The 25,173-nt window shown below is 41.8% G+C and overlaps 1 protein-coding gene and 1 long non-coding RNA gene across 7 annotated transcripts; one reads left to right on the plus strand and one right to left on the minus strand.

Annotated features, from left to right (window-relative positions):
- The first annotated feature begins 627 nt into the window (after window positions 1-627).
- ILF3 (interleukin enhancer binding factor 3) lies at window positions 628-25,173 on the plus strand. 6 transcript variants are annotated; one of them, XM_074203388.1, is made up of 21 exons: window positions 628-998; window positions 3,301-3,352; window positions 9,767-9,880; window positions 9,960-10,186; window positions 10,322-10,499; window positions 11,330-11,477; window positions 12,776-12,867; window positions 13,236-13,331; window positions 13,828-13,939; window positions 14,368-14,465; window positions 15,053-15,164; window positions 15,285-15,395; window positions 15,641-15,840; window positions 16,068-16,238; window positions 17,122-17,259; window positions 17,502-17,678; window positions 18,054-18,207; window positions 18,434-18,487; window positions 22,668-23,036; window positions 24,213-24,344; window positions 24,461-25,173. In XM_074203388.1, the coding sequence occupies exons 3-21, from the start codon at window positions 9,878-9,880 to the stop codon at window positions 24,592-24,594; spliced, it is 2,706 nt and encodes a 901-aa protein (XP_074059489.1). In that variant the 5' UTR covers window positions 628-998; window positions 3,301-3,352; window positions 9,767-9,877; the 3' UTR covers window positions 24,595-25,173. The 6 variants fall into 6 exon arrangements, with proteins under 6 accessions (XP_074059489.1, XP_074059490.1, XP_074059486.1 ...); XM_074203385.1 differs by having other exon boundaries at window positions 629-998; window positions 18,051-18,207; XM_074203386.1 differs by lacking the exon at window positions 628-998 and adding an exon at window positions 1,642-1,723 and having other exon boundaries at window positions 18,051-18,207.
- On the minus strand, window positions 23,903-24,749 carry LOC141500306 (uncharacterized). Its single transcript, XR_012471904.1, has 2 exons — window positions 24,535-24,749; window positions 23,903-24,166 (listed from the first exon to the last, which is right to left on the minus strand). It is a non-coding gene; the product is annotated as an uncharacterized LOC141500306 (long non-coding RNA).

A 25,173-nucleotide genomic window follows, 5' to 3' on the forward strand; every position in this document is an offset into this window, starting at 1 on the left:
CCTGGAGGGAGGATAATGTTGAGCCAATTTCCACCTTCAACTGTCCAAGTTTCTAATCTCGTCTCCTAAATCTGTCCTTCCACCCTCGGCTATTCTATTCATGGGCAAGGCTGCACAAGTCACAAGAGGATGAGCCTCAGAGGTGGAGCTGGGAGCAGGTGGCATCAGCGCCCATGAGGTGGGCCAGAGACTGTCCCTGGGCCGGCGCCATCAATCAGGCAAATTTGATACTTCTCTTGAGCTCAGAAGTCTATTAAAAAAATAAGGGGTTCCAGGTCAGGGGGACGATGGATTGGAGGGTGGCGGCAAGTAAATCACTAAGGGTGGAGGATGGTCGAGTTAAACCAGTGCTGGGGGCGGAGCCGGAGCCACCGCCGCATGGGAGCCGTTGCTTGGCTGCTTGGGCGCCGGGCTGGATGCGGCCGGGAGGCCGGGGGCCGGGGGCCGGGAGGCCGGGGGCCGGGGACCGGGAGGCCGGGAGGCCGGGGGCCGGGGACCGGGAGGCCGGGGGCCGGGAGGCCGGGGCCGGGAGGCCGGGGCCCGGCCCCTCCAGGCCGCTACGTCGGCGCCTTCGTAAATGAGAAGCTTCCACGGCGGCTCCCTTGTCACGTGACCATGGCAACCCCGGGCAACGGGCCCAACCCCGGGCCGGGAAGACGCTCCGGCGGCACGTGATCGGGACCGCGCGGGACGCCACCGTCACGTGCCGCGGGCCACGTTCCCGCCCCCTCCTCCCCGGAGCTCCCGGGTCCAGGAGCCTGCGCGGAGAGGAGCGGAGAAAAAGGGGCGGGGCGCCTCGGTCACGTGCCCCCATCTTTCCGGCGCGCGCTCCCGCCCGCCCGCCCGCTCGCCCCCGGCCCCGGCTCCTCCTCCTCCTCTCGCCATTGCAGTCGGACCGAGCAGCCCAGCGCACCGCGTGGTTGGGGGACCCGGGGGCCGTCGCCGGAGGAGGCAGCGGCGGCAGCGGCTGCTGCTGCTGGCGAGGGGGTGCCCACAAGGTAAGGGCGGGCCCCGGCGGGGCTCTCCTCCTCCCTCCCCCCTGCGCACGGCGGCCCAGCGGCCTCCCCCGGGCCCGGTCCCCCGCGGGCGTGAGGGAGGGAGCCGGGGGGTCCCCGGCGCGCCGTGCGGCACCCCCGGGGGGGGGCGGCGCGGCCTGCGCTCCCGGGCCCCGGCGCCGGCCCCCGTCCCCGCCCGCCCCCCCGCCGCCGGGCCCCCTCCCCCCTCCCGGCCTCGCTCCCGCGCTCGGCCGTTACTCTCCCCCATTGTGCCGAGGAAACAAGATGGCGGCGGCGAGGCCCCGGTGCGCGCGCATGTTCGCTCCCTCCTCACGCCCCCCGGCCCCGCGCCCGGCGGAGCCCCGCGCCCGTGGCGGCGGCATGCGCGTGCCGGGCCCGCACCCCGCCCGCCCCGGCCGGCCGGGCCCGGCCCCGCCGAGGAGGGCGGGGTGCGTGCGTGCGTGCGAGCGGCGGGCGGCCCCTGCTGCCGGCGCGGCCCTCCGGCTTTGTCCTCCGTCCACGCCCCCCGGGACCCGCGGGCGCGGCGGGGCGCCCACCTGCCTCGGAGGGCCGGGCGCCGCCGCCGCCGCGGAACACGCCCCTTTCTGGTGGAGCATCCCCGTCCGCGCCCGCCCGGGCACCGGGGCCAGGCCGGGCGGCGGGCACCGGCGCGTGGGCCTCGCCTGGGCCTCGGGCGAATTGGGACCCTCTTCGTGTCCTGTCGGGAGGTGAGGAAGGGGCTGCGTCTTTGCCTGGTGGGACCTTTGCCGCCTCCTTCGTCCTCCTCGGGCGCCGGGGTGCCCCCTTAGGTGCTCAGGGCGAGCCCCGAGTGGCCCGTGGCCTGCGGGCACCATGCGCGCACTCGGCTTGCTGATCTCTTCCATGATGCTCCCGAGAAGGGAGGTGGGATGGGGAATGACTGGGACGGATGTATTTCTAATGATAGTCTTTTCTCTAATGAGAGAAAAGGGAGATTAATAATTGCCTTGAGGGAAACTTTTCCACACCCCACTGAAATCCACCCCCCCCAAAAAAAAGGCAAAGGAAAAAATGGAACTGTGATAAACAGTCATCTTCAAAATCTTCCATTGTTCCCTCATAGATTTCATGATTTGAGTTTTTCTAACATTTGTACATTTAGATCTGTGACAAGTTGTGTTTCCTACACCTTTGAAACCTCATATTCAATCAAGCTTTTAGGATGCTAAGGTACCAAATTGGGTCTTGCTGTAGCCCTGACGATGAAATGTGGAAAGACAGTTCAGTTGAAAGATGGGAGAGGAAGAAGTTCACATGCCACTTTTCTATTTATTCTGTTGATCTGCATCTTTGTCTTCGCAAAAGCAATTAAAACTCTTGACCAGCTATCAACGTTTTTTCTGAGATTGCTTTTTGTTCTCCATCTAAATGTTGGAGGCAGACATCCTGTAGAAACTGACCTCCTTTACACAAGGTTCAGGTTCATTGCTTTACAGAGCTTGGTATCTCAAAGGGCTTAGTGACTTGCAACTGCACTGTCCTTAATCTTGTGGAAGCCTTCTCACTGAAGAAAGTGGCCCTAGGCAATAATTTCCTTAGTTGGTTCCAGTATGCACACAATTCTGCAGTCTCCTTTCTGTGGACTGTTGGAATCATATTTTTTTCCTCACATTTGAGTATTTGTTTTCAAGTGGTACGCTAGTAGTGCTAGTAATAATATTTTTGAACGTTGATTTTCTGTACATTCTAAGCACTCATGATAGAATAGAGGAGGGATTGGAGACAGAGCAAGTGTTGGGAAAAGTTTCCTAAGAATAGCATCTTCCTTATTTGTGGTAATAAATTTTGTCTGTTCACCCCCCCTTTTTTTTCTTTTTTTTTTTTTTTTTTGGTTCTTTAGCAGATCTTGCATATTGAGAATGAAATATACTTTTAAAATGTTGTTTAGGCACTGGTACCTAACTTCTTACATGGACTCTGTCAGATTTCATCTTTAACTCTTTCCAAGAAAAATATGTTCTTTTGTTATGTGTGGCATATAAAGCTCTGTCTCAGGAGATACATAAGAGGTTTCTTGACAAACCTAAGGCTATGGTCTTTTCTTACCTGCAAAAGTTCTACCTCTAAACTAATAGTATGGGCTTCATATTTGTTACAGTTTTTGGTTACTTGGGCTACAATAACTTTTAACTTATCTTTTTTTAAGGTAAGTGTATGTCTACTCTTGCCAGGCATAAAAATATTAGCAGAAATAAGGTTTCTAAACATGAGTTAGATGTATTTGTTTTGTTCATCCTCATCAGTTTATTAATTTTGTGTCTCCTAGGGTATATGATCTGTTAAACATCCAGAGACTCTTCCAAGACAGTACTTGACAGGTATAACAATATAGTTGGCAAGTGGTAAAGTTAAATTTGGAATGGTTGATATTCTTAAGAATCTTTGAAAAGGGATGACCAGTTGAATTTTTTCCTCTCCTTATGGCTTAGTTTACAAACTCTTTAAAATGTAGAATTGCAGCTTTTAGTTAACAAAGTATCTGTTAGGTGTATCTTTTATTTCATACTATGTTTGATAAATTCTTAGGGTTTGTGTAATGATAATAGTTTGAAAGTATCATTTTTTTGTAAGTTATTTTAACATGGGCAAAAGTACCTTCACTTTCAAATTAAAAAAAGCTTTACTCTGGAAATTTGAAATGTTGAATTGTCATCAAGACTAGTCTCATTAGAAATTTGAATTTTGAAATTATTTCTTTGAGTAATGCTTATTCTTAGATTTACTTTAAATGATTTTGGTGAGGATCAATGATTCGACAGTTAGCAGAACTTCAGGCACTGTTGCTAAGCAACAGGGATACTGCAAAAGGCAAAGGTCCCTGCCCTCAACACACTCACATTCTAATGGAGAAGACAAGCATGTGAACAACACTGTACATACAAGAAATATGTACAGTGTATAGGGAGGCTAAAGATGAAGATTATTAGATTACTTGATACTCTTTTTCCTCTCCCTCCTGAGTCAGCTGCTTTTTTACTTTTCCACTACAGTCAGAGGAGGTGGCTTGGATAAATTAAATGATAAATTAAATTCACTTTTGCTTCTTCTTAGTTTAATAGTTTTCTGATCCAAGATGGGAACTAGTGTCTCAAGGGGGGATTTTTGCATTTTTTCTGAATTTTAGTAATTCCATACCATATTCCAGTGACTTTAGCCTTAACTAATCAAAAAAAAGTAGTACTACTACTATTGTTTGGAATCTGACTTTTTAGGGAGAGGTGAGTGAGAAGTTGCTGGTTAAACATTACAACACAGTAAACATGGAATTTCTTATAAATGGAAGGTGGTAAAACAGTTTTTAAAATGTTTTACACAGAATTAGTTATTGCGAAAATGTATTTATATGAGGGTTTCATTTTACATTACAATCTTACCACTTTTTTGTATTGGATCGTAAGTTTACTAAGTGGTATTGATACTCATTATCCAAGTTGACACATACCTTCAGATTTGTTAAGTCCTTAAATTATTGTCATTTGGACTCTTCATAACTGCTTGAAGATGTGAAACAATTACCACTTCCTTTCACTGGTGGGTCTGAGAGTGGCTAGAGATGGATAAATGAGGTTTGCTTGAGCCAATGTAAACTTCAGGGCTTAGTGCCTTTTGAATTGAAACTTATTCCCTCTGGGATTTGTATTGACTCGCAGTCCCTTATTATTACTTGATTGAGACATTATTTCATTAGTTGAAAATTCTAATCACTGCTTTTTGGTGTAACCCTAACTAGGGATAATATGAGTGGAAGCTTGTTGCTGGGGGGGTGGGGAATGGTCCCCCTTCATCCAATTTATAAATTTATCCAAATTTAAATAGGTTGTCCTTGAACAACCTACATTTAAACCATCACTAAACCCTCTCTACCAGAAGCCTTTCTAGCTTGGTATAGAATTTAGCAGAGATTGTGCTCAGCTGATAAGAAGGTTTAAGAACCTTGACTCAAAACTCTTCTCCCCCCCATTCCAGACCCCAACTACCTAGGATACTCCCCATGTCACAGTGAAGCATTAGAGGAAAACTTAATAAGATTCTTCCTAAATATTATAACAATATATATTTGTATAGTTTTCAGGTTTACAAAGTCTTTCTTTGTATTGATGTTAGGTTGGTAGTATTTGAAAACAAATTATTTTCATATTGTAGATGAAGAAACAGGTTTGGAGGAGTCACACAGTTTTAAATGTCAGAGCTCTTATGATGCCAGTCTAGTCCTCTCCTGACCTAAAGTCCACTGTGTATTTTTTGCCTCTTAAATGCCTTAAACTGATTTTTGTTTTGAATGTTCTTAGATTCTGACTGGTGTGCAGAGCAGTGTCAGAAAAGGAGACTTCTGAATTGAGAATACAGAAACATATTCCATTTGAAGAATCAGAAATTTTTTATGTCAAGTTGCAAAAAACTCATTCTAATGGTTAGGGAGAGGTTGTCAGATGGCAGTTGAATGCATTCTTTGTTTTAGGCAGGTATTCAGGGCTAGAGAAATAGACTACTGATTAGAGGAGAAAAAACTTGACCCCTCAATAAGTAAATTCTTTAGTGTAGAATTTTTTTTTTCTTGGGATGCTTTTCCTCCAGTTTTTGAATATTTAAGAACAGAATTTCAGGTTTTAGTAAGACTCACCATTTAGTTTGTTTGGCATGGCATTCAGATTCCAGGCTTACTAGAATCTAGGCCTAACATTTTTGTCAGCCTCTAGAAGCTTTGCACTAGCAAAGGTCTTTGAGTAGAATAGATACTACTCCCTGGAAGGACTATAGAAAAGTACTTTCTCCTTGTGAAACTTAACAGCCTTTAAAAGGGGGGGGGATAGAAATGCATGCTTAACTTGCTGTAATTAATTAATTATCCATTAATATTTTTTACCCTTTCCCACTAGACCTATTTTCTTTTTTTTCCCTTTTTCTTTTTTTAGATTTTTTGCAAGACAAACAGGGTTAAATGGCTTTCCCGAGGCCGCCCCTAGATCTATCTTTCTATATATACCTCTTATCACTTTAGTTGATATCATTTATCTTCCAACACTACCCCACACAAGATTTTTTTCTTTTGTGATTTTCTCAAAGATTATAAAAATGTTCAGCCCTGTGCAACTTGGAGAGGAGTGTCTTAGGGCTCAAGGAATCTGTGTGTATGCTTTCCTCAAAGCTGAAAGGGATGGGCGGCTAGGTGGCTTAGTGGATAAAGCACTGGCCCTGGAGTCAGGAGTACCTGGGTTCAAATCCAGTCTCAGACACTTAATAATTACCTAACCGTGTGGCCTTGGGCAAGCCACTTAACCCCATTTGCCTTGCCAAAAAAAAAACTAAAAACTGAAAAGGAGAAAATAGTGCTTTGATCAAAGTGAGAGGTTAATTCTTCCACATGTGACTTAGTTATATTTTTCCATAAAATTAGAATCATAAAGACAGTTAAGTGTTGTAGAAGCTTTGAGGGCTGTGTGCCAGAAATCATGTGCACGACTTAATAATCTTTTTGGAAAGATATTCCCTTTTACAAAGAATAGATTTAAGAACAGAATTGAATTAGTGAGATATATACCCCAACTATTCATTGCCTAGGGATTTTTAAGATTGGTTTAGTTTGTATATATATGAGATAAATAGAACAGCATAAGAGTTTATTAGACTGTAAAGGAATTTAACTCTCAACCTTTTAAAGTATTTTGATAATTAGCCCTTAATTTTATTCATAAAAACATATGCCATTTATTGTCATATGATTGCACTTTGAGCTGGTGCTAGGGGAAAAACTGATGAAATGATTTAATCAAAATTAGGCAGTGGAATATTGTGAGAGGCATTAAATTAGTAAGGCTTTTAACAATCTACTTGATTTCATCTATTGGTATTGTCTCGGAGACAGTAAATAGAAAACAGGAATAAAAGTATCCTTCTCTTTTAGACTTCAGTATTCTGCTAACTCTTAACTGGTCTTTTTCTTTTCAAGTTACTGATATATTTATTTCTTATTACCTTCATTTCTTCATTTAGTTCCTTCACTACATCAGAAAACCATTCCTTAAAACAAAGACCAAAAATCAAAGGAGGAAAAAAGACAATTTAGTAAAACTAAGCACATCAGATACACCTATTGGTATATGCAATATTCCCCATCCATAGTTCCCTGAACCTTGGCAAATAAGATAGAGAGGTGCATTCCCCCCTCCTGCTTTTTTGGAGGGCCTGGAGGGAAACCAGAGCTGTGATAGCTTGTCATAGATTGAAAACTAGAGAAGAATTCAATATGTCAGTGCACATCTGCTTTTTATTGGCATTATAGCCTTAGAGAGTTTCCTGTGACAGTGAAGTACCTTGCTTAGGGTCACACAGCAAGCTAGTATGTGTTCAACATGGAACTATGTCACTTCAGGACCAATTCTCTGTCATCATACAGTCTCTTCAGGGCCAAACTTGGTCATAATTTTGCTACAACATCAGTTTCATTTCCAATTATATCCCTCTCTTAACTAGAGAGCTAGCTCATAAAACTGTTCAGCAAAACCAGTGCATCACTTGATTCTGACAAAATATATACAATATTCTGTACCCATAGACACCCTCTGCCCACACACACCTTCGCAAAGAAGGGAGAGAGTAATTTTATTTTTTCATTTTATTTAAGACAATAGAGTTAAATGACTTGCCCACCATCATGCAACTAGGCAATTATTAAGTGTCTGAGATCATATTTGAACCCAGGTCTTCCTGACTCCAGGGTCCGGTGCTCTATCCATTGTGTCACCTAGCTGCCTCTATTATTTCTTTTTTGACCCAAGCTTGATCTTTATAGTTATAGAGTGTTCCATTTTTTAAAATGTTTTTCTTTCCATTTCCATTATTTTCATTTTGCATATTTTCTTATCTCCTTTCCTCCATATCAATTTATTTCTTTCCAGGTTTCCAAGGATTCTTTTTGTTTCTTATGGAGCAGTAATATTCCGTTGATATTCATGTTTCACAATTTGTTTAGCTATTTGTCAATTGATGCAAACCAGTTTTTTGCTACTACAAAAAATGTTGCTATAAATAATTTGTGTGTGTGTGTGTGTAACTTCGTTTTTGACTTCTTTGGGGTTATGTGCTGAGCAGTGGGAACTCTTGGGTGGAGAGAGAATGAGTGTTTGAGGTTCTGTTAACAAATTTTTCAAATTGCTTTTCAGAATGGTTGTAGCAACAGTACCAACATGACATTTGTGTTCCAGCCATGTTTATTTCACACATATTGTCACACCCCAGGGTATTTCTAAATTTTTTTTTTGAAGTGTTGAATATAAACAGATTTTAGTCTAAATAATATAAACAAGTTTATTATTGATGAAAAGTAACTCTTGGTTTATGGAATCAGTTTGAAATGAAGAATTCATCAGGTTTTTTTTCTGTTTGGGAGATGGGGCCATGTAATGAAACATTGGTGGTGTTGCCTAGTGTTTTGGTTGGAGATTTTTTAATTTATTTGGTTTGTGAACATCAAGGTCCTTTATTGGCAACTGTGATTTAGCCTTTTATTTTTATATTGTGGTCCAAGCTAGTGGCCATAGTTCTAATCCCTTTAATAGAAACTGTCCCAGATTTGGGCCAAGTGTATGATCATACAAATACCTAATGATTTTTAAAATTAACATTTGACTAGCTTGTATTCCTTACAATATTCCTATTCAACTAGTTAGAAACCTGAGGTTATTTATTGAGTGATGGTTGTGGCAACTGATGATCTTCTTTATGTACATACCATAACACCATGACTTTTGCTCTTAAACGTGTAATTTTGTGTAGATTCCCGAAGTGAATTCACCTGTACAGTTATTTAAATAGAAAACATTTGAATTTATAATTAGAACTATTTAGTCCTAAAACCTTGTTGGGATGATGTTAATTCAGCCCTCAGAACTATGTAAATATTGTCCCTTATAGTATTGACCTGACCTTGACATTCAGATTTTAAAATGTGAGTCAGCAGTTCTATAGAATGAATAATTATCAGGAGCTTGCTATATTCGGTCAGTTGATCTGTTTCTTCATTGGATGATTATTCTCATGCAGATTAGATTATTTGAATGGAAGAGCAATTCATAGTCCTTGGTAGACTGACTACATTGTAATCTTAGCTGTGTTTATGTTGAAAATGTTAGTGGATATTAGTCTAATGTACATTTAAGTTGTTATATAAATGATAGAAAACTGAGCTCTGATGGCTTGTCTTGATTGATGATGATCTTAACATAGTTGACATTTGAATGAAAGAGGAATTTGTAGTTTGTAGTCCACTTGTACTGACTACATTGTAATCTTAGCTGTGTTTATTTTGAAGATGTTAGGCTAGTGTACATTTAAGTTGTTATAAATGATAGAAATCTGAGATCTGAAGACTTGTCTTGATTGATGGTGATGTCATATCTTAACATATTTGACATGTTATTTTGAGAAGATTTTAAGGCCCTTTCTCCCCTTCTAAATTTTATGGCTCACTGAATCACTGCTCTGTCTTCTGTCTGTATAGTATCTTGAACACCATTCTAGTGGAATCACTTGGAGGCAGTTTAGAATTGGTTTTTAAAACTCTTAGCTCCTTAGTGTTTGAAAACACAATTGAGCACTGTCCTACTGTGTGCTCTGGCTTCATCAGTATGGCAAATAACCACTACTTATCCATGCATTTTATAGTAACTATTGATGGAAGCCATAGTTTACTGGTCTGAACCTTTTGAAACTAAATACCTCTTCTGGTTTTTTAGATAAAAGTTGAAGAATTGATACAACCAAGGACAACTGTCATACGGTTTGAAAAATTAGCAGAAAATTTAATTCTCAGACACTACAAAAGAAATCCCAAGAAATAAAAAAAAATGGTAAGCTGCTTGGCTCTTGCATGTTTATGATAATCTATTTCTCTTCAAGATTTATAACTTTGAATTGTCTATTTTCCAGCGACCAATGCGTATTTTTGTGAATGATGACCGCCATGTGATGGCAAAGCACTCTGCTGTTTATCCAACTCAGGAGGAATTGGAAGCTGTTCAGAACATGGTATCCCATACAGAACGAGCACTTAAAGCTGTGTCTGATTGGATAGATGAACAGGAAAAAGTTAGTGGAGAGCAGCCTGAACCTGAGGCTATAGATGAGGTAGCTGAAGAAGAAAACAAAGAAGGGGGGTAAGTTTCTTTTGTGTCTTTTTGGCAGGCCAGTGAGTGTAAACATCTCTTTTCTTTCAAAAAAAAAATGTGGGATGACTGGGTTCTCAACCAAAGTGAGTTTACCTTCATAACATTTATTGGTTTGTCTCTCAGGGAACAGAAGACTGAGCACTTGACCAGGACTCTTCGAGGAGTGATGCGGGTTGGCTTGGTAGCAAAGGGTCTCCTGCTCAAGGGGGATCTGGATCTGGAATTAGTACTTTTGTGTAAGGAGAAACCCACAACTGCCCTTTTGGACAAAGTGGCGGACAACTTGGGAGTCCAGCTTGCTGTGAGTATGGTTCTTGGAAGGTAGTAGCCATGCCCACTATGTCTAGCACAGACTGAGGATCATTTTTTTTGAAACCATTCTGTAAAATTTTATAAAATGCTACCCTCATTTTGGGCATATTTTTATATATATGACACTGAATATTTTCATCTGTGTGGCATTATGGTCTTTTAGTTATTAATGTTTTGTACTTCATTTATTGTAAGTCTATTAAGCACTGAGTCTTGTACCTATGGGAGTGCCAAAAATACAGCTAATTTGCTTGATACCAGAATTATTAAATTTCTTTTATTTTTTTTTTAGAATTTAGATTTATTAAAATTTAATTGCTCTGGTAGTTAACTCTTGCTAGGACACAGAGAGCATAATTAAACTTTAGATATTCTGCAAAATACAATTTAGCCTCTACTAACTCTGTATTGTTTCACATAGAGATGTTCCTAGAAAGTTTCAGATAAATTTATATGTGTGTGCTTGCGTATACCACATACATAGATATATTTAAGTGGACTCAAGCTGCACTTATTTGATTCTCTGTTAGGTAGCTGTGAGGTAAAGCATATGATTTAGCATCTCTTAGCTTATTTTGAAGTTTTTATATGATTGAGATTTTCTTTAAGGAAACCAATCATTTTTCTGAGATATGAAAAGACCACGTCGACATGTGTGAGAGGGAGTCTATCAAACAGCTTGGTCGAATGACAAAGCTAATAAACAAGCTCTAATAATTGTCTCTCTCTTGCTGTAGGGTGGTTCTAGGTTGAGATATTAACTACAGCCTAAGGTGAAACACATTTTGATTTTTTTTTTTTTGCAATTTTGTATTGCAGGCTATTACAGAAGACAAATATGAAATAATCCAATCAATTGGTGAAGCAGCAATTGTAATAAAAAATACAAAAGAGCCTCCATTGTCCTTGACCATTCATTTGACATCACCTGTTGTCAGGGAAGAAATGGAAAAACTTTTAGCTGGAGGTATGGAAGGCTGAATACAGTCAGCAGTCGTCTGGAAACTTGAAAATATTGATGTTAACTCACTATTCAAATGTGCTATTCAGTTTTAGAGTGTATTGGTTAAATTATGTCTAAATAGATGTCATCACCTTATCTTAAAGATCCAAATCTCATGTTCACCTTTGTGAAACTTAAGAGGATTGACAATGGATGTACTAAAATTGAGTAGCACTTTTTATTTGGGACTTCACCGTTTTCATTTGGGGCCTTTAGTGTGTTTATGTAAATGTTGTGAAAATGTTTTTGTGTCAATCCATTATGTGGCCCTTTGAAACCGTGAAAAGATGGTAACTTTAGCCTTTTAAAACTTGTTGAAGACTACTGAATGAATTCTGCATGTTCATCAAGTTGGAGATATGCAAACAGTTTGTGTTGCTGCAAAAATGACGGGTGTTTCATTTGGTCTTTCTCATCTGACCGTTTTTAGTGGTTGAAGTTTACAAAATCCCCCAAAGTGTGATGTGGAGTTATGCATAAAGAAAGATTCTCATCTAATTATATTTTTGAAATTATAAGGTGACTTAATGTCTGATCATTTGAAATTTTTTTGTGTTTTATTCAAATGAATGAATAAATTCTGTATCACAAGCATCACACAAATGCTCATTAGTTTGCAAATAAAGCTTTTGAACCAGCCTTAACTAAAACCCTGATCTACAGATTAAAAAAAAAACTTCAATTTTGCTGCAGCACAGTCTGAAGATGCTTTCTTTTACCCCTGTGATCTGTTGATTGCCTTTGGTTCTGATATCTGACTTCGTCTACCAAGCCTTCTAGTTTGTCGACTTTAGGGACGCTGGACCTTTGACCAACAGGACTCTCTCTGTCACAGGCTGGGGCCAAGGCAGTCAAGCCTTGTGGGCGGAAGTGGTTCCCTTTGCTCTAGAAACTTTAAAAAATGACATGGAAAGCAGAGAGGGATTTTATTTTAATACCCCCTTTTTCTTAGTTATTGTAGCTTTATAGAGTAGGTAGTTTTGGGGGGGAAAACATCCCAAAAGTAATGTAGAGTGAATTTATAAACCTGCCCTTTAAATAGGACTTTTCCTTTTGCAATAACTTCCCTTTTTGCAGTTTTTAAGTTTTCCTCTTAGGGAAGAGTCAAATACACTCTAGGTTCTCCTTCCCTGGTAAAGGGTAGAGATCAACATCTTTTGGGAGCCTCAGCTGCCCTTTAGGAAGCTGCCACATCCCCTTTCCACCTGACAGAAACCCCTTGGTCAAACTGTACCTTGTCTTCTTATTCCATCCATGAATAGAAACGCTATCAGTCAACGACCCCCCGGACGTTCTGGACAGGCAGAAATGCCTTGCTGCCTTGGCGTCACTCCGACACGCCAAGTGGTTCCAGGTTTGCATCTTGTTCTTATATTTGTCTTTAAGTAGCAAATTCATAAACTTTAACTGGCTAACTTTATATTAAAGTACTTAACATGGGATGGCAGCTGTGCTGAATTTAGCGCCTGTCAAAGTACAGTAGCTAAAGGAGCACATGAATGAATTTAACATCCCAAAAGGGGACTTGTAAAGGAGTAGAGGCATAGTTGCTGCTTTGTGTTAAGAGTAATGTTGCTTTTCTACATCATAATGACTCAACTATAAACTTTAATGTTGTGACTCTACATTGTTTACCCTTGACAAAGTAGCACCGCAAGACATTCTTTGCCTTTGGTGTATGTGGGTGCTTTGGTTTAAAGTGCCTGTGCTTTGTTACTCTAGGCCAGAGCTAATGGGCTGAAGTCGTGTGTCATAGTCATCAGGGTTCTGAGAGACCTATGCACCCGTGTTCCTACTTGGGCTCCCCTTAGAGGATGGGTAAGGGTACCTTTTGATGGCCATTTCTAGTTTTATGTACTTTCTTTGTATGATTTTCTATGTGAATGGCAAAAATCATCTTGTAACTTGAAATCATTTCCAGCTTCACAGAAATTGCTTTTTGGGAAATGAAAGTGAGATTTTATCATTTTGCTATATATTTTCACAATCATGTCTTCACCTAAATAAACTTCATATCTCCCCCCACACAGAACAGTATTTGAAAACAGTGCTTATTAATGTTTGTTGAGTTTAATTCAGTCAGTTAGAGGACTTTGATATAGAAAACTCAGATTTCCTTTTAGATGAGTCCAGATCCTTTGTTTTAGGAAGAGTTGTTGAACATGCAGAAGCCCTCTCATGGAATTTGCCACAGATAGACACACACACACACACACACACACACACACACATTTCAGGAAAATAATTAGTTAGAATCTTTGGCACCTTTTTCTTGTTCCTTTATTTTTTTTTTAAAGTTTCTATTATTTTTCAGCCCCTGGAGCTTCTCTGTGAGAAGTCAATTGGAACAGCAAATCGACCAATGGGAGCTGGCGAGGCCCTCAGAAGAGTGTTGGAGTGCCTGGCATCTGGAATCGTTATGCCAGGTTGGGTGACTTCTCAGCTTTAAAACTTGCAGGGAGAGGAAAGGGACTGAGGCTTGTTCCTCAGTGGTGCATCGACTGGGTTAGGGCAACAGTACCTTGTCCACTACTTAGGGTATAAGCATGTGACTACCCTCTTGCACCATCATATCCAGCCCTGTGCCAGAATCCGCAGCTGTGAAATCAGTGCTTTAGCGGACCGATTCAAGGGCAGTGGTGACCCACTCCCACGTGACTTACATGCTCTGACATACATGTGGATTATTTCTTAAAAGGGCTGGACGCTGAGTGGGTCACCTCGCTCAGTGTGTTTCCAGAGCTGGGTGTGGATGGGGCGGGAGGGGAAGCACCTGATTCCCTCTACCAACACAACCTCTTCAGAGACGCTAAAAGATAATCCTCTGCATATCTTCCTTGTTTCCTGCCTTCAGATGGTTCTGGCATTTATGACCCTTGTGAAAAAGAAGCCACTGATGCTATTGGGCATCTAGACAGACAGCAACGGGAAGATATCACACAGAGTGCTCAGGTATAGTTATCTCCATTACAAATGTGAACCCTTACCCAGTCTTTAATAACTGGCCTCCAGTTCTGTTACTGGGTATTTTTAGTGTAGCTCTTTGAAACGTAGTCAGATATGGGACCAAAGGTAAATGGATCCTATACTAATACAGGGGATCCCAATCTGGGTTTCTCTTTCCCCCTGGTGCCATGCGTGGTTGTTTTTTATCCCCAATTCGAGTGCTGTTTTGGACACCGAGGTCAAGGGGAAATTTATTCAGTTTACCTTGCTGCTAATAGGGCTTGTTTCCTTGCAGAGAAATGATATAGCTTCGTATGGCACACGGGCCCCAGTTTGGGAACCCCTGTAATAACGAGAGGGCAAGGGGAATGGTCACAGGCCAGTCTTCTACCACAGCAAGGTTGGGGGTCCTAACAGTCAGGATTGAGTCCAGGCTTGTTGGGGACCACCTTGCTGTTGTAGGGGAAAAGCCAGCATTGACACCCAACTTTTGGGGTCGGGAGGGTCAGAGACCCCTCATCAGTAGTAGAGAGCACACACCATAATGGCAGACAACATAGGGCAGACAAGTAAAACTCCTCTTCCCATTTTAGCATGCTCTGCGACTTGCTGCTTTTGGCCAGCTTCACAAAGTCCTTGGTATGGACCCTCTCCCTTCCAAGATGCCCAAGAAACCAAAGAATGAAAACCCTGTTGACTATACTAGTAAGTATCCAATCCTAAATTCCAGTGTTTGGTTTGATTTTCATCTTGCTATCAATTTTTATTGTTTTCTTAGCAATCTTGGGTTTCAACCTTCATCTTTCCTTATATTTGCTCTTACAGTTCAGATCCCTCCCAGTACCACCTATGCCATTACCCCAATGAAACGTCCCATGGAAGAGGATGGAGAAGAAAAATCTCCTAGCAAGAAGAAAAAGAAGATTCAAAAAAAAGGTACTGAACTCCTATCAGATGGAGTAGTTTGAGATCAGTAAGAAGGTTGAAAATTTGAGTTTGGCTGGGGACATGTTATTGAAAAAGCATGTTTATTTATACATATTCTATGGTAATAAATAGCAGAAAGAACTAAGAAGAAATTTTCTTAATTTAGAAAATTGTGCAAATGCTGTTAGACCAATTGGTAAGTAAGCTGACCTGTCAAATTCCTAAAAAGAGAAATGTCTTTTGTTCCTATTTAGAGGAGAAGACAGAACCCCCACAAGCTATGAATGCACTGATGAGACTGAATCAGCTGAAACCTGGGCTTCAGTATAAACTGGTCTCCCAAACTGGCCCAGTCCATGCTCCCATCTTTACTATGTCTGTTGAAGTGGATGGAAGTTCATTTGAGGCTTCTGGACCATCCAAAAAGACTGCCAAGTTACATGTGGCTGTAAAGGTAAGCATGGCCCATAATTTGCAGTTTTCTGATTTTATTGACATAATAGTAAATCAAGTCCAGTCTATGTTCAATTCTGCTCAAACTGTTTGACACAGTTTGACTCTAAAAGTGGAAAATGTGAACTTCGCACTGAAATGTCTTGTGTTTTTGAGCATAGGAACAAGGACTGCTTCTTGTGGGAATATTTGTTGACAGCTCTTGGGGGATTTTTCTTTCCTTGACAGGTGTTACAGGACATGGGTCTGCCTACAGGAGCAGAAGGTAAAGAATCGAATAAAGGGGAGGACTCTGCTGAGGAAACAGAACAGAAGCCTGTGGTAGTTGCACCTCCACCTGTAGTAGAAACTGTTGCTACCCCCAGTGCTACTTTTCCTTCTCCGGACCAGACATCGGAGGTGAGCACCTCGGGGTTTTCATTGACTTGGCAACCAAGGGGCAGGAAACAGCCCTCTGCTGTCTGGGCTTTTCCTTAGGAAGTTGAATACTTAAAGCCATGGACCTCTAAAGCTCTGAGTGCCATTCCCCTTTGTTTTCGTATCTGACAAAGTTTGCCTTGTCTGGATAAAGGCATGGTCCATATAGCTTGTGGTGGAAAATGTGGGCTTGATTGGTAGTGCTGCCCTGTGTACACATTTGGGTTTGATGAACTTGGTGTAAGGAAGAACACTTGATTTAGGTTGGAATCCCAAGTCTTGTGCATTGTCACACTGTAAATTGGCGTAAATCGTGTAATCCTCCTGAGAATATTTCCTCAGCTAGGAAAATGACAAGAGTAAGATTGGTAATACTTGATAATATTGATAGTAATACAAATAGGGTTTGTAGTGAACTTTCTTTACAGGGTTGTTGTGAGAAAATTAATGTTTAACCTGTAAAGTACTCAGAAATGTATGTGTGTGATTGTTTTGGGTTAATTTTAAAGAAGTCTTTTTAAATTTATATTTAGTGTTTTTGGTGAGAAAAAGGAGAAAAGGTAACAGGAAGTAAATGGTTTAAACAGCTGATATTAATGTCCTGCACTAAGGGAGCACTTAGTGACCTTGAGTGTAATTGATAGAGATGTGTTGGCAAATTATATGTAGTCGTGCCTTATTTGAAGAGCAGTATTGAATGCATGTTATTAAGAAATTAAAAAAAAAATAGTCTGCCTGTTGTGAGAATCCTGGATAAGCTGTGCTGAAGGTGTCAGCAGGGCAGGATCTGATTGATTCCTTAGAAAAATTAGAATGAGGCACAGAAAATGTCTGAAATTCTAATTGGTTCACATTTTCTTTTTAGAATGTAAAACAACAGGGTCCAATCTTGACTAAACATGGAAAGAATCCTGTCATGGAACTGAATGAGAAGAGACGTGGCCTCAAGTATGAGCTTATCTCTGAAACTGGGGGCAGTCATGATAAACGCTTTGTTATGGAGGTGAGTGGGACTCCTCCCCCAAGAGAACAAGTTTAAGTTGTCCTTTATCATTTGAACTTAATGGAATCAATTAGACTTCCCAGGATATACCTGAAAATTGGTGTTTTCCAACTTACCCTATTGAAGTGTTTTAAGTGCCATTGGTATCTTTGGGGGCTAGAATTTTTCCTGAGATGACTTGACTGTTGCTTTCTCTGATCATAATGATTTCACGATCCTCCTATGCATTTGTTCTTTCATAGGTTGAAGTAGACGGGCAGAAGTTTCAAGGAGCTGGTTCAAATAAAAAGGTGGCAAAGGCATTTGCTGCTCTCACTGCATTAGAAAAGCTGTTCCCGGATGCTCCTATTGCTTTGGAGCCTAATAAGAAGAAGAGAGCACCAGTACCTGTGAGAGGGGGACCGAAGTTTGCAGCAAAGGTGGGTACCTTTGATGGACAGTGGTAGGAGGTTTTTATTTTCTAGCAAGGTAGCTGCTAATACTATCGTTCCCATTTTTTATGGTTAAGGGAGTATTGAATATTTAGTTCAGTGATTTGTCTAGGTCAAAGCTAGTCATTAACTAAGACAAGATTTTGAACCCAGGACTTTATTACTCCAAATCCACTTTTTTAACCCTCTATCCCACATAGAAAATAGCAGTGTAGGTTTTTTTTAATCTTGCTTTCAAGTTGCCCTTACATTTCTTTGAAGGAATCTAGAAAGAATACACCACATGATCTATCATTAGAAGTATCATAGATTATTTGTGTGAGTTTAACCAGACTCTGTTTTTTAAATTCTCTTTTATAGCAGCACAATCCAGGATTTGGAATGGGAGGCCCTATGCACAATGAGGTTCCTCCTCCCCCAAATATTCGTGGTCGAGGTAGAGGTGGGAACATCCGAGGTCGGGGTAGAGGCCGAGGTGGATTTGGTGGTGCCAACCATGGTGGCTACATGAATGCTGGTAAGAGAGCAGATTCTGTTCCCCTCTGCTTCTAAACTTGTTTTGCAAGATGGGGTCATTTAATGTGTTGAATATGGAATTTACAAATAAGTATTTGTCCCTAGTGTTCCCCTATTGAAATCTTCTCAGAAGTTATTTGAAAGCTGTGAAGAGAAGCCATCCCTCCTGGCTGCCCTTACTTAGGGCTCAACCAATAGTCAAATAATTTTACTCTGTTCTATTCCAGGAGCTGGCTATGGAAGTTATGGCTACGGTGGCAATTCTGCGACAGCAGGATATAGTAAGTGTTAGTTTGTGTTTTATCAATTGAAAGTTAAAAAGAAACCCACATACACTACTTGCCTTAGAACAGTAGAAATCTGGCCTACTTGTACCTAAGACTTAGTAGCACAGCCCTTTTTTGGCAGATGGGACAGGTTGTTGAGCAAGAGATTAATAATTGTTTAACCGTTAAAGTGCAAAAACCCTTGTGACTTGACAATTCCTTTTTAATATGTAAATATTTTAAATTTCTCTGCTTTAAGCCATGTGAAGCAATACACCACTCTTGTGAATATGCTTTCCTGACAATGCCCAGCTATTTGTATTCAGAAGAAGCCTTCATTGGGGGGTTACAGGAGCAGAGAAATCTAAAACATGAGTTTCATATGTGGCGCTCTGTGCCATCTTCAAAACAATTCTAATTTTTTTTCTCTGCTCTGTCTCCCCCTTTTGTAGGTGACTTTTTCACAGACTGCTACGGCTATCATGATTTTGGGTCTTCCTAGATCATCTAAAAGTATTGCACAAAAAACAGCTTTTTACTCCAATTTTCTCGAACTCCAAAACCCAAAGTGTCCGTGCTGTGTCCCTGTGCTTCACTGGGTTTCTCAACCGTGGCTTTTCACCGCAGCTTGTCTGAAACTCTTAGCCTGCAGAACTTAAGACAGTGGCAGTTTTTATTGTGATTTGCCTTTGAACTTGGTCGTATTGATGTTCACAATAAGCGGAAAGTAATTTTCAGAGAATGTTTTTGTGCCAAGTTGCACAAAATTCTAGAGCCAGCTTTGTTCAGCATAAAGGCAAAAGCCCACCTTTGCTTTTTATGGAAAGCATTACTTTATTTAAGGGACAGATACAGAAGCATTTTAATCTACCTTTGTCTTAATTTACAGCAGGTTTTGTATGAATTTTAAACCTTTTAACAAACTCCCAAACCTGGTTGATACCTTTGATGGTAATAAGAAAGACTTCACCATGTCTGAATCTAGTGCAGCCCGACTCTTTTTTAAGCATGCACAATGTTAAATTGTATGTGGAATCGTAAGATGTGCTAAGTTAACTTCTCCATCCTTTTGTAATACACTGGTGGGTTATTGCTTGAGGGATGGGGTTAATTGTGGCTGATAGCTAGTTAGTGTACTTTCAAAGGAATTGTAACTGTGCTTCCAATACTGGTACAATAAATATCCAGGCATTAAGGAGTTGATGTAAAATTTTGCAAGTCCTGATCACAGCTGAAAATGCATGGATTCAGATTTTTTTATGGGCTTTTTTTATAATCAAGTATAAAGGGCCTTAAGCACTTGACATTGGGTTAGCAAACCAGCAGCCAGGGATTTGTGTTGCTGGGACTTTTGCTATAACTGACTTTTGGCCAAGACCTGGAAAATTATCATGACTTCTACAGAAGTATGTAGAGTCATTTGGTCATTCCAACTAGATTCTCTTTCACTTGTAAGTGTATGGCCCTTTATTCTTGCTGTAATACTATGTTTTAAATTTGTATGGTCCTCTTCTGTCTTGTTTCGGTCAGCGGTTCTTATCGCACAAAGCCTGCATCTTTGCATTGACTTGCAAGATTTTGAGTTTGTTCAGACACAGAAACTGGTCAAAATGATTACTCACCACTTGTTCAAAGAGGTTTGAAACATTCAGTGAATACTTTTTAAAACTTTTAATGCATGATGTATTTTTTTTAGAAAGTTATTGTTTGAGAATAATGTCTTTTTATACCAGGGAATAGATGTTGTCCTGAATGAGGTGGAAAACTGCCACCCCCTCCCTTTTTTTTTTTAAATCAATACATGTTAAAGTAAATCATTGGATACTTTGGTGTCTTCATTCATGTTAATTGAGGGAAGAGACTGAACATAGGTGTTCAAGTGTATGTTAAGCTTAGTGCTGATGTTATTAAACCCTTCTTGAAATGTAGATGTGGGGAGGCCATGGAAATATTTGTTTGTAATCTTCCTGAAGGAGAAATTTCTGCTTTTCCCCATCTCTCCACAATCTCTTCACTGAGCATTGCATGTTTGCTTTGCTGCATTGTTGGATGTGTCTCCTTTCTTGGCGTTTTGGCTTTGTTACTTGAAAATGAGCTTGGTCTAATTGTTCTTCAAGCTGCCCAGGACTCAGTGATAGTGGGTTGGTAGGGGGGGAATGTTGGGGAGGGTGAACACTCAATTCCATTAGTCCAATAACAGAGGCTTTAAATAAATACCTAGTGATTAGAATGTGAAGGCCAAGCTGTGCTGGTAATATTGTTCATCCTTCCTATCCTTGCCACAGGCTAGGCATCATAGGGGCTGGTCCTTAACTTTCTGTTCCAGTTACCTACTAGAAAAGCCAATGCCAACTTGTCAAGGAAAACATACTCCATGGGTGTGCCCACTTACAGAGAGCTTAGGTACTCCTGTTTTCTGTTTGGGGTTACTGGACTGAATTGTAAAGTGTTGTTCCCTTACCCCTCACCCCCCCCCCCCCCACATGTCACTTTGGTTTGGGGGCTTGAATTGAGTGACTTCTGGAAAATAGAATTGGGCCAACCCCCCCCCCCCACACACACACACATACATTACACACACACACAGACACATACCTGCTACTTGAAAAGCCTGAGGTGGTTCACATGTTGAGACTGATATTGAAAGTCTCTTTAACTTGAGCCTTGCCTCTTTGGTCTTGAAGCCCTGAGTTACTTGTACACACCAGAGAAAAAAATGCATAAGGTATCTTAACCTGAAGAGACCTCGCACCATACCTTACATACTTAGTGGGTATTTGGTGTTGCATTTTATTAAAGAAGGATTATTATGCCCCAGAGCCAGACATGAGGGTCTGATGGAGGTCACAGTCTCACCTTCAATTCCTGAGAATGTGGCAGCTACATCCATCCCATGCTTTGCAATCCCACTGCATGTTCCTTTCTCTCTGGGGCTGTGACCCAGAGCTGAACTCTAAACCTGACTCCCAAGCATGGTGCTAGTGACCCATTGGAAAAACCTGCCTGGTCAGGGTAGGGGCATTTCCATGATCCCCTGTCCTGGGGATATCTGGGAGAAGCAGTGCTTGCCTTTTGGCCTTAGTAGTACTAAGTGTGTGTTCTGGCCTCACCAGCTCTCTTGCACTGTGGGTTTCTGGGATGAGCCTGAGGGGCACATCTCCACTTGTAAGGGACAACTGGTCATTTTCCTGGGAATGATCCTGTGATGAAACAGCTTATTTTGCCAAGTCTGCAGGCAGTCTCAGAATAATTGTCTGATTTGGCAGCTTCAATCCAGGCATTCCTTCAGCCCCTGGTCAAAGGAGGTTTGTGACTGTAATGAAGATTTGCCTGTCCTTCCAGGGAGATGAGCATGGGCCTGTGCTGGCCTTGTCACAGTGAAGTACAGGGGTGGACAGAGAGGTTTCCATAGAACAGTCCCACACTGGCTGCTTCTCCTTGGACCCTGGGGTTACAGTCAGCCTTGCTTTTCTTTTCCTTTCTTTGGGAGGTGGGGGGGGCGAGGGATCCACCAGTGGGGAAAAGAGGTTATTTGACTGATTTCATCAGTGTAGGGAATTCACAGTCTAGAAATCCCTTCACTGATGCAGATTGATAACTTGTCTGAAACTTGATGGCCTGAGCCAGTGGCCTGGGGCATTAAGGGTTTTATTGGCTTGCCCTGGTAATCAGCAGTGTGTGAGAGAGGCAGGTCTGGGGATCAGGGAGACCTGAGTTCCAGTCTGGCTTTCTGCCATGCCATGCTGCCTCAGCCCTGCTTTTTTGGGGAGCTTTGGGGAGGTTTGGGTGTGTTAAATGGTCATAAGTCATCAGCTAAACCAGCCCATCTATGATCTTAAAAACATTAATAGCCACTGCAAGAGCTAACATCTTCCCTGCTTACACCTGAGCATCTCCTGAAGGAGGATTAGTTCTTAGCATCAGCTGCTAAAAGGGGGTAAAGAGGATTTGAGAGCAAACCCAGACCTCTTTTCTTGAATGAAATGGGTGATTGCTCAGATTTCTCTGGACCTCAGAATAAGTCCCTAAAACTTTAGCATTAGCTTCTCTGAGTACATGGAGTAGGAGTTCTAAGGGAAGTAGTTGTCAGATATAACCTCAAAGGCCGGGGGTATAATATGAGTTACTTTTACTTAATTGAATCTGGAGTCTTCCCTTTTCCACTTCCCTAATTATTGCCATCCCTTCCATTTAGGTCAATTCTACAGCAACGGTGGGCATTCTGGGAATGCTGGTGGAGGCGGGGGTGGCGGTGGAGGCGGCTCTTCCGGCTATGGGTCCTACTACCAAGGCGACAACTACAATTCGCCAGTACCCCCAAAGCACGGTGGAAAGAAGCAGCAACATGGGGGCCAGCAGAAGCCTTCTTATGGTTCAGGGTACCAGTCTCACCAAGGCCAACAACAGTCTTCATACAGCCAAAACCAGTACAGCAATTATGGCCCACCCCAAGGCAAACAAAAGGGCTACAATCATGGACAAGGCAACTACTCCTCCTATTCGAATTCCTACAACTCCCCAGGTGGTGGAGGTGGATCAGACTATAACTACGAGAGCAAATTCAGTGAGTTGGCTTTGGGTGACCCACGTCTTCATAGTACCTCTATTGAAACCAGGGCATTGGGTGGGGTAGCAAACCCCATAGAAATTCTGAAGTGCTTCTAGTCTGGAAGCTAGTGAAGGCAAGTAGGCTTGCTGGGCTACAAGCTCAGGACTCAGCTCTGCCCCAGCACTGCTCTGATCAACAGCTGGTAAGAACTTAATGGAGACAGGGCCCAAAGTAGTAATAGGAAAGAGGGTCCTGGAGATTTGTGCGACTTTTGAACTTCCAAATTTAATTTCTTGGCACCTGATTTTCTGTTTTACTTATTTAAGTTGAAGATCCAGCTTTTGCAGCTGGCTCCTAGATGGTTTCTCGACTTCTCTATATCCAGAAACTCTGTGTCATGAACTTCCTACTGGTCCTGGATGGGGAAGACTTCAACTGATTTGAGATCATGCCTTGCCATGAACAAATGATTTTTTCCTGAATGTCCATTACTTTGTCTAAAGCAAACTAAACCCTTCAAAATAATGATTAGTCCTTAACAATATGGCTTCCTTGTTCCTCGTAGTGATTTTTCAATCTTACAAATTGAACTTGAGTAGTTTATTTAGTGGAACCTGAGTGGTTCTTTGCCATCACTGAACTATGATTTTACCTTTTTCTTGACCTTCTCCATAGGGTTAGATGAATGAATCAGTTTTCCTAGAGTAACATCTGTGAATATTTTTTGAAACAGTGAATGGCTGGCATAAATGCTGACCTTTTAAGAAACCGCACTAGGGGGAAATAGAAGGATGGGAAACCTGAGAGGAATTGTCAAGGGGAACTATCCTAGAAACCAATTATGTCTTAATTCAATGGTGTAAGTAGGAAATTCAACAGAATTGATTGGTAGCATTTTTTTATTTTGTGAGAGCAGCTTAGTCCCTGGACTGATGTCATTGGAGGGAGATTGAATAGTCAGGGACTTCTGTCACCTAAGTGTGGCCATGGGGAAGTTCACTTAAACATTACCCACTCCCTTTTAGTAGTTCATTTATCAGCAGTTGCAAAGCCTGGTCCTTGGTGTAGGCTGCGTAACTCCAGGTTTCTCTATCTTCTGATTCCTCTTTACCCTCCTTGATAGGGTAAATTTCCATTGCCAGGTTCTGTTGAGAGGAAGTTAACAGTATTTTGTTCTGCACTCCACTCCAGATTACAGTGGCAGCGGGGGCCGAGGTGGTGGTGGGAACAGCTACGGGTCAGGTGGATCGTCCTATAACACAGGGTCACATGGCGGCTATGGAGGCAGCTCTGGTGGTGGCTCCTCCTACCAAGGCAAACAAGGTTGGTATCTTTTCCACCTGGGATTGGGGTCTCGGAAAGGGGGATGGAAGAGAAAGCATAGCTAGAACATTCTCATCCTAATCCCAACCTGTATTTTCTGTCCCGACTCTCCCTAGGTGGCTACTCTTCACAGTCCAATTACAACTCCCCAGGCTCAGGCCAGAATTACAGTGGGCCTCCCAGTTCCTACCAGTCTTCGCAAGGTGGCTATGGCAGAAATGATCACAGCATGAATTACCAGTACAGATAAACTACCTTTACTCCCCGGGGTGAAGTTTTGTTACCTTCTGCACTCGCCCCCCAATTTGAATATTCAGTTTTATTGCATCACAGTTAACATGTCAACCCTTCCCCCCCAGGTTCCATGTTGCCGTGTTCTGTGTGATATGCAGGCGGCTACTCTGATGGTGGCATCTCCCTGTAATTCCATACTTAGCTGTGTTTGGGACATCTGTGTATTTAATGGTTTGTTAGTTACCATTACAACTTTGTCTGAATAGAGTTTTTGAGTTAATACAACTCAGTATCCCTTCGTCTATTTAACATTGGTGTTAGTGTTAACTAAGTTCGTCTTTAAATAGTTACGTGAGGGATACGTCATCTGTTAATGCTTTTGTGAAGTGAGTTAAACAAGCTTTCTGTACTTTAATGCTTTAGTGTTTCAGTTTTATAAGTGAAGATTTTATTTTAAAAACCAGTGGGAAAGAGTGGGGTTTTTTGTTTGTTTGTTGTTTTTTTTTGGTTTTTTTTTTGTATGTCTGGGTCATTCAGGCAGGACATCTGAATTAAGCTGAATGTAGACAAATAAAGATAAAGAAAACTCTTTGGG

The sequence above is a fragment of the Macrotis lagotis genome, chromosome X (assembly GCF_037893015.1).
Source record: "Macrotis lagotis isolate mMagLag1 chromosome X, bilby.v1.9.chrom.fasta, whole genome shotgun sequence".
Lineage (NCBI taxonomy): Eukaryota > Metazoa > Chordata > Mammalia > Peramelemorphia > Peramelidae > Macrotis > Macrotis lagotis.